At 38.1% G+C, this 12428-nt stretch overlaps 1 protein-coding gene across 1 annotated transcript in view; it reads right to left on the bottom strand.

Annotated features, from left to right (window-relative positions):
* The window catches only part of LOC127454918 (uncharacterized), a 70256-nt gene that overhangs the window by 32873 nt on the left and 24955 nt on the right, over window positions 1–12428 (bottom strand). The window contains exons 2-3 of the mRNA XM_051722456.1: window positions 4652–4733; window positions 3520–3995 (exon numbers count right to left, since the gene is read on the bottom strand). Coding sequence (XP_051578416.1) covers window positions 3520–3995; window positions 4652–4733 — 558 coding nt within the window. The remainder of the gene's footprint in view (window positions 1–3519; window positions 3996–4651; window positions 4734–12428) is intronic.

Here is a 12428-nt window from a genome sequence, read left to right as displayed (position 1 = left end):
CCGATACCACTTTTTCCTCTTCCAATCCGATTCCGATATCGGAAATCTCAGTATCGGCCGATCCCGATCCAATACCAGTGTTGTTGTTTTTTTGCATAATCAGTTTAGAATATCTTTACATTATTGTGTGGAACTAATTGGGTGTGCTCTTTAATATGTAAAGAAACACAAACCTCTAACTGCGCATTATTTCTATATAAATGTATTGCTTATTAAGAAAAATTTTGTTAACTAGTATACTGGATAATGTAGCAGCAAAATTAACAGTAATTCCAGTATAAGTCATTAGTAGAATCTGGACTTTAAAGGATTCAGATCTCTTTTTTGTTCAATTTAGTTGTAAGATATCGGCTCACTTTTCATTCACAGTTATTTTTTGGAACCCATTCAACTCAAATATTATTATAATTTGTAAACAAATGATAATAATAATAATATATTATAATAGTAATATATAGTAATATATCTCAATCGTGCACCTTTAACTTTTAAACCCTCACGCTTTTATTATGACATTCTGAACTCTCCAGGAAGTCCTGTAAGTGTGTCTGTTTGTAGGCAAGTTCACAGTAGTTTAATTCGCTTCTTATTCAAACTCTGGTAAAAAAGCAGCTCCAGTGCCATTCTAAATGCATATTATAAGTGAACCGATCTATTGAGCATCTACATCTGAGATGTTGTTCGTGAGTAGCGCTCAAATATTGCGCACCATGTGAAGGCTAAAAATAGCCGCAAGTGTTTGTGTAAACAGAGAAGCGCCACTCATTGACGTGCTGGAGCTGTGCGTGCATTTTATATATTTACTTATTAAACACAGCCTTTTGTGATTCACAGAGCTACTGCACGTCTTCAAGTGGCTTTGAATAAAATGCATGAGTCATATGAACTACTTTAATTGTGTTTTTATGGTTCTTTTATGTCATTTTTTTGAGCTTGACAGTAACGAACATGACTAACACACAGTATCGGATTTGGATCGGGCTCGTCGGACCGATACCCGATCCGTTTAAAAGCATCAGTATCGGAGCCGATACCGATCCAGGTATCGGATCGGTGCATCCCTAGTCATTTGTTCGGGAATCGAGCTACCCTGCTCACTCTGTACATTTTATTTTGTCCATTCAAAAGAACCGGCTCATAAGACTCATTCGTTTGGGAAACAGACTACATAAGTTTTGCTGTATGTTTCGTGCTGCTGATTCAATAGTTGTTTTGCAGTGCTGCTGCAGGAAACACTGTCAGATTATTTAGGTATCCCGTCTGCATATGCGGAAGAATGTATGTTCGAGAGCCATTAACAGAACAGAGTCAAATTCATTTGGTTCCATTTATTTATTTTAATTTTCTCGGTTCCTAACCCTATTCTTGTTTTTTTTTTTTTTTTAAAGGTAGTGAAGCAGCAGGTTCTTGCTTTTTCAGCTATTAAGGCAGCAGTTTTTTTCTGGTTAACTCTCTGGGGTCTGAGGGTGTTTTGGGCCCTGGAGAAGTTTTGACATGCCTTGACATTTGTGCTTTTTTCAGTTGTTTAAAAACATATTAATGGCTAAAGTCTGATAACACTGTATTCTGCACAAACTGGGCTACAATAATATGTGAGCAACATGTATGTACATGTTTGAATTTGAGAAAATAACATTTATGCGTGGTTTTTGAAAAAAACAAATATTTTAAGTCACTGAAATAAGGCCATATAACACATACTAAACATTTGTTCACAAGACTTTTGAGAACTGGATCTTGTAGCCTAGAGTTTTTGCAACAAAATAATGTGAAAAAAATCCTGATCACTCATTAATACAAAACAATATAGTCATTTAACTTTTGTTAGACACTTTTAGTGTTAGAAAGGCCATATGCGAGGAGGCGTGAATGATCATGAATATTGATGTGATTCACACCTGAGAAATAGACCCCTCCCCTGAGAGAGAATGAATGTGAGGAGACTTAATGATTTAATGTATTGTTTGTAGCTTGTTCACAAAATCAAGTTTAAGTTAAAAGAAGTAATCTGACTATACATTTTCTTTACATAAAGACTTTACTTTAAAACTTTAGACATACACTACTGTTTAAAACTTTTAGATTGGTAAGATTTGTTAATGTTTTTAAAAGAAGTCTCTTCTGCTCACCAAGGCTGCATTTATTTGATCCAAAATACAGCAAAAAACTGTGATATTGTGACATATTTTTACAATTTAAAATAACTTTTCTATTTGAATATATTGTAAAATGCCATTTATTCCTGTGATCAAAGCTGAATTTTCAGCATCATTACTGCAGTCTTCAGTGTCACATGATCCTTCAGAAATCATTTTCTGCTGGTTTTCTAATTTGGGCATATTTACAGCACATTTTACACATTTACACCCAAACAGATATTTGCAAGCACAAGCTTCGTTGATGATAATGAGGCAGCATAAACACTAGTTAAAATATAATCTAAACATTCATATTATTTTTATATCATATTACATATCATATTTATATCATACAGCATACAATTTAAATACCTGCTTTATCTGAAACAACATTTAAATGTAACTAAAACCTGCCTAATAGGACATATTTCAAATTTCAATACATTGAATACTGGCTGGCAAGTCTGGAAATAGTCCAACTAGTAAAATATGTACATGTTTATATAAAATAGCATGTCAACTAATGTAAGTAAAGACTTACTCATCCGAAATTGTATCCTCGGCTGGATCAAGTCGCTCTTCAAACGTTCCTCTTCGGATTCCCGCTCTTCTTCTGAGGAAAATGTGAACTCTTCGTCACTATCCAGGACCATCTGTAGAGCTTCCTCACCTGTGTAGCGTGCCATCTTCCAAACGCGCAGAAAAGTGAATGAACTTGATACTTTTTAAGGCACTGTTGGGGGCATTTACCATTTGCATTGATCGCCTCGGCACATTACCATATGAATAGCGTGCTCTGCTGGTGGGTGTGATCACATTAGCGATAATTAGCTGAGCCAGGAGAAACTGTACATCGCTTTGTTTCATACAGATTACATTGCAGGAAAATATTTGTTTTAAATTTGAATTGTTTTATTTAAAAGTAGACATTTTAAGCTTTTTTTAGACATATGTTTTATGTTTGTCTGATAAGTATTCGCGGAGTTTCAGTTCATTTTTGTGACGTGTTTCAGAAAGATACTCACAGAGACAGAGACGGCTGAAAGCGCACCCTGTTTATTTTCTTTATTTTACAAAAGCACAAGGTTTTGTTGTTATTGTGAGTGTTCACAAATAAAAGTAGACCCTTTATAGTTTCTAATGATGTCTTACACATCTGTATGCCCAAAAATTGCTGGAGTATTTTAAGTTGTTTCGGCTGTTATGAGGAAAAAAATCCAGCAGGACGCACCGGCGTGTCCGTCGACCCATGAGGTCAAAGCAAGCCAAAAACTTTTTTTTTTTGGTTAAGCAAGGGAAAAAGCAGGATCTGACTTGTTAAACTAGTAACATAGCAGGTTCTTGCTGCTCAATCAGATTTCAAAAATTGTGTATTTCTAACCTGCTGCATCTTCTCTAGGTCCAGGCTGGGCCGACCAAGTTCTCCTGTGTAAGCTGGCCTGTGTCGCCAATAAGGCATGGAAGGCTGTTCAAAGTGGCTGAGGATGATGGGCCGGATGGGGAGGCGGCCCGGCGTGTGCAACGGTTTGAGAGCTCGAGGCGGGGAGGAGCTGAAGAGAACAGGGCTGGGAGAGGCGGCGATCAAACGAGCCGCGGCAGCTGGCTCATTTGGCCCACACAGGTCCTTCACCTCCTCGTCACTAGAGGCACTGCTCATGTCTCCATGCCTGTGCCACTTTCGTCCTGCCTCTGCCACTGTAGCTCCAGCAATGCGCTCCAGTTCCTCTTCAGAACTGTGACGATCCAGGGTGGTGTCCAGCAGAAGACGGAGACGGCGTAGATGGGAGGGAGACAGCATGCCTTGATTGTGCTGTTGACTGGTGGCTAGAGGGGTCCGGGTGCAGTTTCGCCTGTGCTCTGTATGGAATATAATTTAGCAGAAAGTAGTCTTTTATCAGATGCTTTTATCCAAAGCCATTTACAATAGCCTTTCAAGGACAATACCCAAGGAGCATCCTGAGTATATGTACCTAAAGGTACAATGGTAATATTTTGTGGCTTGTTCCTTAAGGGTGTTCACATTGACAAAGGTTAAATTGCTGGAACCAAGTAGGGACTGATCACAAGATCACTGTCTTCACTCCCATTGGTAGTCGCTGCATTGTGTCAATGCTATTCTTTGATGCATTACCAACGGCCGCTCAAAACTCTCATAGAAAATGAATGACTTCTGCTCACTTTTAAAAATAGCTGTCAGTATGAACGTCACTTTACAGGACTCCACCCAGCAACTTCTCGGTTGCCAGCAGCGAGCTGTTGCCATTATACCACACATCCCAGATCATATCTGATCAGATCTCAGTGCTTTAAGCTAAAGTTAGGCCAGCATGTACTGCAAGTTCAAGCAATAAGTGATTTAAGTGCATATATGGTCTAGAGCATATATGGTTTAGATCAAGTTTATGGTTTGGAGTTTCTAACTTTAAGGATCACAAGTGAGTAAATTCTGCTCAATGCATGTGACAAATATTCTGTATACATATGCATGTGGCAGAAGGCGGAAAAACACAAACCTCTGTCGATCTGGGCTAGTTCTTGGTTTTCACCCTCCGAGTCTTCACTCTCTCCTCCCTCTTCGCTGCCATGGTAGGAAATCTGTTTCAAAAGCAAAGCAAAGGTCAGACAAACCTGAATCACCATGATAGAAATTCTGCACAAGTACAACTCAGATTTACACGTCCCACAGCTCACAAACACACTAACACCCTCAACAGTGATTTTTCATTCACTTTATTCTGTTTCAGTGGCATAAAATCACTGCTTATCCTCTGTTATCACAATTAGACAAATGACTAACAGAGCAACTTCTTAGGGAACAGTCCTTCTCATATACAAAAGGGTCTCACCCTTTTAAACTTGTGCTGAGAAACAAACAAATGCTTCTTGCAAACAAACCAACATGAAAAAGGGTTTACTAATTTAAATAAAACTAGATTTTAACATTTTCATAAGGAAATGTTGGTGGTCCTTGCCCATGCAAAAGTCACCTCCACAATGCAAGGATGTTTTGGGTGGTTGTCAGGCCATTGCTTGGGTGTTGTGGGTGGTTGCTAGGTAGTTGCTTACTAGGCCAATTCATGAGAAGCCACCGTCGAGTGTCTGTAATTTTCTGATCCCTAGATATGGGTGGAGTCCCTCCTTCAATGCAAGTTAAAAGGCCCTTTCCCACTGCAGGAACTAAAGCCAGTTTCAGGTACTTTTTGAGCTCCTACTTCGGGGTAGGTACTTTTTATGGATTTTACTTTTTAGGAACTGTGGGAGGTGCTGCAGCTTGTGATTGGTCAAACGTGTATGACGCACAAAGCAATGAGAAAGACGAAGAGTCGGACGCCTTCATAAGTAAACAAACTTGTAGCTGCTAGCCTGCTACCCATAGGATTGCATTAATTTTCCAATTTCCTTAACTGAAGTAACAAAACCAAAAAAGGTTTCAAAGAGTTTCACATGTGTTGTGTGTGCTTGTGGGGGATTACAGCACTGCTGCTTGACTTCAACAAGAGACGCACTTTGAGTTTGACAGTTGCAGCACTATACAAAATATAAAGTGATTTCTAGACTAACTATATTGAGTTTTCTTGTGATAAGACAAAAATAATATGATGTTTATCGAGAGTGAGTAATACAGAACTATTATAAATGTAACCATCATGAAATCTAATTTACATGAGGAAAGTGATGTGTGCCAGTTACTGTGCGTCTAACTTGCATCAAAACCGACAGATGTATTTTTTCAGTCAATTGGTGATAAGTTTTTTATGTTGCTTCGTAAAAGTCTTAATTGCACAAGACCGTGTTGATACAAAATAATGCATTTTAAACATGTTTCCATAAAAAGAGTGCCTCATCCATCCTCTCACTGCAGCTTCAGGGACGCAGCACCGCAAGACTGTAACCTTCAGAAGCAGTTGTGTATAAGAGGCCTAACAAAAGTGTAGCTCCAATCCTGGGATCCTGTTGTTGTTATTATATCACTGGAAACAGACTGGAAACACAACCTCATGCAAAGAAACTTCGCTTTCCGCTGCGTACAAAAGTATACGAACACTGACCTGCGAGTCCAGATGACGAGAAGATGCGTGACCAACACTGACCTCTTGACTCAATACAAAAAACACATATTTCAAACCTACAAGTTTTTAGTGTTGCAGGACTGTGAGGAGACAGTAAATTTTAACATTTTGAATATAATATTATTTGTGATTTATATTTATTATAAACCATATACTGGTCCGTTGTAGTGTCCAAAATAATTTAGCATGCTCAAAGTCTAGTGTGCAGTAGAACTGATTGCCTTAGTAAACACCACAAATGATTCACATACTGTATCTATACCTTGACTGAGATTACAGAATGTGTGATGTCTTGTAAGATATGTGCACACTTGCCAAATGGAACTCAATCCAAAATTCAAACTTTAGTATGCATTTCCTTGCTGGTCTGCCTTGTTTGAGAGGAGGACTGATAGTGTGAAAGCAATAAATGTAGAGTGATGTTTAGAGAAGTAAAATAAGAGAAACACCCAATACCACAACACCAATAGCTATGAAAGCTTAGCTATGCTCTACTGCACAGAGGCCGAGTCTATTAATTTATTTAGAAAAGATTGTTTAAAGAGTAAACCTGATTAGAAGTCTATCAGAGAATAAGAGAGTGAATCAGAGTGAAACACAACATATTGCAATACTAAAGAGTTAAGCAACACAGTGCACTGTAATTATCTTGTCCAAGCCAAGCTGCCATCTGTTCTTAAGTGCACACACACACACACACACACACACACAAACACAGACACACCACTACTCCTCTTCAGCCTTTCACTGAGCAGTGAGAAAGAACAGAGGAGAGAGAGAGAGAGAGAGAGAGAGAAACTGAATGAGTCAAATATGTCTCTCTCTCACAAATACTTGGATCTCACAACAGCTCAGGGCCCCCTGAAGAGCCATTCCAATTCCCACTTAAATCCAGTCTCTCTCAAGTCTCAAAGTCTCCACAAATTATCCTTCCCACCACAGTTTTTATAGGCAGTTTTCATGAGTATTTTAGTTATTGCCCATTACACATAGACAGCAGTGTGAAGTGTATCATCCTTGAGGTGGCCTCTGTGTTTGCTACTTATTTAAAACTACAGTTGAAGTCAGAATTGCCTTCAAATTGTTTAACTTACGTCAAATGTTTTGGGTAGCCTTCCACAAGCTTCTCACAATAAGTTGCTGGAATTTTGGCCCATTCCTCCAGACAGAACTGGTGTAAATGAGTCAGGTTTGTAGGCCTCCTTGCTCACACATGCTTTTTCAGTTCTGACCACAAATTTTCTATCGGACTGAGGTCAGGGCTTTGTGATGGCCACTCCAATTTGCTGTCCTTAAGCCATTTTGCCACAACTTTGGAGGTATGCTTGGGGTCATTGTCCATTTGGAAGACCCATTTGCGACCAAGCTTTAACTTCCTGGCTGATGTCTTGAAATGTTGCTTCAATATATCAACATAATTTTCCTTCCTCATGATGCCATCTATTTTGTGAAGTGCACCAGGCCATCCTGCAGCAAAGCACCCCCACAACATGATGCTGCCACCCCCATGCTTCATGGTTGGGATGGTGTTCTTCGGCTTGCAAGCCTCACCCTTTTTCCTCCAAACATAATGATGGTCATTATGGCCAAACAGTTCAATTTTTGTTTCATTATACCAGAGGACATTTCTCCACAAATTATGATCTTTGTCCCCATGTGCACTTGCAAGCTGTAGTCTGGCTTTTTTTATGGCGGTTTTGAAGCAGCAGCTTCTTCCTTGCTGAGCAGCCTTTCAGGTTATGTTGATATAGATACTTGTCAATCTGTTTCCTCCAGCATCTTCACAAGGTCCTTTGCTGCTGTTCTGGGATTGATTTGCACTTTTCGCACCAAACTCTAGGAGAATGTGTCTCCTTCCTGAGTGGTATGATGGCTGTGAGGTCCCTTGGTGTTTATACTTGCGCACTATTGTTTGTACGGATGAACGTGGTACCTTCAGATGTTTGGAAATTGATCCCAAGGATGAACCAGAATTGTGGAGGTCCACAGATTTTGTTTCTGAGAGCTTGGCTGATTTCTTTTGATTTTCCTATGATGTCAAGCAAAGAGGCACTGAGTTTGAAGGTAGGCCTTAAAATACATCCACAGGTACACCGCCAATTCAGTACACCTCCTATCAGAAGCTAATTGGCTAATTGTCTAAAGGCTTGACATCATTTTCTGGAATTTTTCAAGCTGCTTAAAGGCAAAGTTAACTGAATGTAAACTTCTGACCCACAGTCTGCAAACAACTGTTGGAAAAATTGTGTCATGCACAAAGTAGATGTCCTAAACAACTTGCCAAAACTATAGTTTGCTAATATTAAATATGTGGAGTGCTTAAAAAAAATGAGTTTTAATGATTTCAACTTAAGTGTATGTAAACTTCTGACTTCAACTGTACTTATTTTCAAAATCTTAACTCCTAAACTTTGTGTGAAATTAATTCGACACTATCATCACTATACAGAATTGCAAAAATAAACCTAAATTGTTTATTAAGGATTTTAGAATACACCTTCCATCTGTCATTGGTTGAACTAACAAATGCGGCAAAGATGCAAAGTGTTTAGGCGTATACTTTCAACCTACGAATGTTTTAATATAGTTGTCTCTGTACATTAAACTGGGATAGGAGGAAGTGTTTTAATTTAGCAAAAATTACACACATCATATTTATGAAAGTCCTGCATAATTAGGCTGGTTTAGGGTCATGTCCATCAGACAACATATGGTTACATAAAAACAGGCCTTTAAAGGTAGTAAACAACAGATATTCAGCAATTAAATAGGCTAAATAACTTGTCAGCTATTGTCTTGCAAATTATTGCTGAAGGAGTCTGCAAGACTTTTTTATTCAGCAGTGCTTAGAGGTGATGAATTTAGAAATACCAGAAACTTTTAGGGCGGGGTTAACTGTTAAGACTGTCAGCATGCTAGCCTTTTCAGAAGTTGCATCTGTAAATTCATCCTCTTTAAAGAACCAACACTAAAAACATTAAAGTAAAATGAAAACAAATAACAAAAAATAACAAATCTGAACAAACCTACTAGTCAACCTCACTCACTGACTAGACGGTTTTTGGTCGACCATTCTGACCCATTCCTATTTCATAGATGTTTGTGAAGAAAAGACAGAGATACACACAGAGAAAGAGTATATAGCCTCGAAAGAGCCTTTTTATAAAGAGACAGGAATGGAAGGGACCTGGCTCATGCCAAAGGAAGACTACAGCCCTTACTACACACACAATGAAGTGGAACCAAACTGCACTTCTTGACCTCATGCCCTACTTACACACAAATGAAAGAAACTTTCCCCACTTCAGAACCACAAAGATTTTAATTGAAACTAAACAAAGTCAAAAAAATTTGCAAGCCCAGTAAGTGCAAACCTAACTGCAAGGTAAGTCAAGTCTTGCCATGACAAGCACAAACACTAAAAATGACCTTTACACTGGCAACAGGCATAAAATGTGTATAAACAATAGTGTAAATTCTATAACTAAATGGTTTATTTTATACTGTATCTATTATATATCTTTCTGTGTATGTATTGTATGTAAATGTGTATATATGTATATCTACAATGAAGCAATAAGGTACTAGAGGCTAAAGGGTAGAGTTAGGATAGAAATGCAGCGAAGTGCCTGCAACAAATTCAGCTATAATATCGAGTGCCTTTTTGCTTTTAAAAAATTGTTGCAACATAATAAAATATTAAGCACACCAATTGTCCTATGGACGCAGCGCCAACAAAAGTGTCTCTGGTAAGAAATCTCTTTTTTTTTTTACTGAAACCTGTTTGGATGCAAAGAGTAGAGTCTCTAGTTTCATTTGATATGCCACTTTAAAAAATCTGTTCAATTTTCACACGTCAGCGCCCTGATAAACATGATGTCCACATATGTGGAAACAGGCACCGCATTTCCTCAAAAGTAGAAAAAACATGCTAGTTATTTTGAACTTTCAACTCTAACACATCTGTGGGTCATTTAGCATAATTTTAATATACACATTTTTATGTTAAATTTGTTTTATCATTGTGCAATATGATTCTATTCTTTAACATTATATACCACGGGTCTGTTAAATGCTTGATTCTGATTGGTTCACGGACATTCTAAGGTGTGCAATTATTTTTCAAGGAAATGCATGGCTATAAAGTAGTTCCAGGTCTTGACCGCATACCGGTTCTATATCACTTCGCCAAATTATTTTCTTCTAATTAGCAATGAAGGCTTGAGCTGTATTAAAGGCGCTGAATCTGTGGCAACTACGTTGCGCATCGTGACCACATTACCCACTTGGGTGTGCATTATTTTTCAACAATTCAATGGTCCGTCGTCAATTATTCCTTACTAAATGCATTCCTATATATTTACTATGCATTTTCACATCGAGAATAAATGGGTTCATCCAAAAGCTGAAACATTTTGCTTTGGAGGCTTTATATGGTGTTTGGATGAAAATAATGTGCATTTCAAACTTTTCTGAGACCAGTGAAGACAGACAGCACACTGGAGGTTAAGCCATTCACTAAATAGTGCATTCAATCCTAAAATCCAACCAAAAGTTCAGTTTCAGGCTGCAGATAATGTTTGAACCACTCAACATGTTCGGCAGACATGGGACAATGGTAATCAGTAGATTCAGATAATGCTACATTTTATTTTAACAAGGTTGGCAGTAATTGGATGATGCTGGATATTACTTTGAATAAGAATTATTTATTCAGCTTTACAGAAAATCAGCTGTGATGTCTGTAACATCTCAAAAACATGAATAACCAACACTCCTGGAAACATAAACAATTTGATGGAAAAAAAAATCGACTTTCTATAGCTTTGTGTTATTTAAAATTTCACAACGTAGCCTCGCTGTCCACAAATGTGGACATACATTTTTTAGGAAAACTGTTTGCTCTAGAAATTTGTTTTTATTATTATTGCTTATTTATTAGGTGCTACTAGTTACAAATCAAAATGGGAAATTGAAAATGCACACAGCACACGGGGGTCTCTGGAGGTTAAGCAAATACATTAAGTGGCATCCTTCTGCTAAAAGATATAGCCCCTGACATGTAAACTAAGGTTCATAGTAGGCCTCTATAGGCGCTTTTCCGCCATTGGGCAAGGGAAATTTACCAGTAAACAACACTTGTGCTTTTACACCGGCAGCGTTTCAGCTGCAGAAACTGCTGCACTCTATACAAAAAATAAAGTTATAAATTGTAATCAGGAGTGAGCTATTAAGTATTACAAACTTGATTGTCATGAAATCTTATTTACACAATGCTGATGTAAGCAATTGTAGTCTTGTGGAATTCTTTCATGTAGTGACAGCCAACACAATAAGCTCTGCACATTTCAACCACCATCATTCAGGGGAATATGGGAAGTTGGAGGACGATTAGCCTTTGAATGTTGTTTTGAACAACAGAGGATGGTTTTATCACTTGGTTTGGCTCATTCACTCTTAATAATACAGCTTAATAGTATAGTCAGAAATATGTAATTATATACAACCATTGAATAGCGATATATCCTTGTTCAAACACCAGCCAAAACTTTGAAGTATTTCCTCTCAAAAAGGACGCACATCAAAAAATGTGTTAACTTACCATCTGCACCAGCAGCAGAGGTGGCAGCATCCCACGCTTTTTCCTTTGTTAATTAACCCTTAAAAAAGTAAGTTGGGGGTCATAGAGCACTTGTACCATCACTGTACACCTGTCTCCGTAGCTCTCTCAAGTAGGCAGACACACTGCCAGCACTATGCTGCTATAACCACTGTACAACATGCTGGCAAGTGACCTTGACTTTGTGGTGACAGCCAATCAATAAACCTGATAGAGTCTTTCTACATCCAGACTTTTCAACTCACTTTAATCTCAACAGATAAAAAAAAAATACTGATACTATGTGGACTTCTGGTCCTTTTGTCTGTACAGAAAAGCTCTGAAAGGATCTCATGGGCAAAAACGAAACAGCAGTGTTAGTAGCATACAACAAGTAAAACAGGCTCTGCGTACATGCTACTACTAATAAATTAAACTCTTTTGAAGAATTTAGATTTAGAGGACTTGTACTGGTCTTCTGCTGAGAGACCATGAAAGTATCATAAATGTTGTCCATACTACTTGTGTGCTATATTCCAAGACAACAGCCCCAGCTCTCTATGGCGCATTAATGAGAGTTCATGAAATAAGTAGTGATATACATTTCATGAACTAATCATT

Source organism: Myxocyprinus asiaticus, chromosome 17 (genome assembly GCF_019703515.2).
Source record: "Myxocyprinus asiaticus isolate MX2 ecotype Aquarium Trade chromosome 17, UBuf_Myxa_2, whole genome shotgun sequence".
Classification (NCBI taxonomy): domain Eukaryota; kingdom Metazoa; phylum Chordata; class Actinopteri; order Cypriniformes; family Catostomidae; genus Myxocyprinus; species Myxocyprinus asiaticus.
Note: the sequence above shows the minus strand (reverse complement) of the source record. Positions and strands in the feature narration are given on the sequence as shown.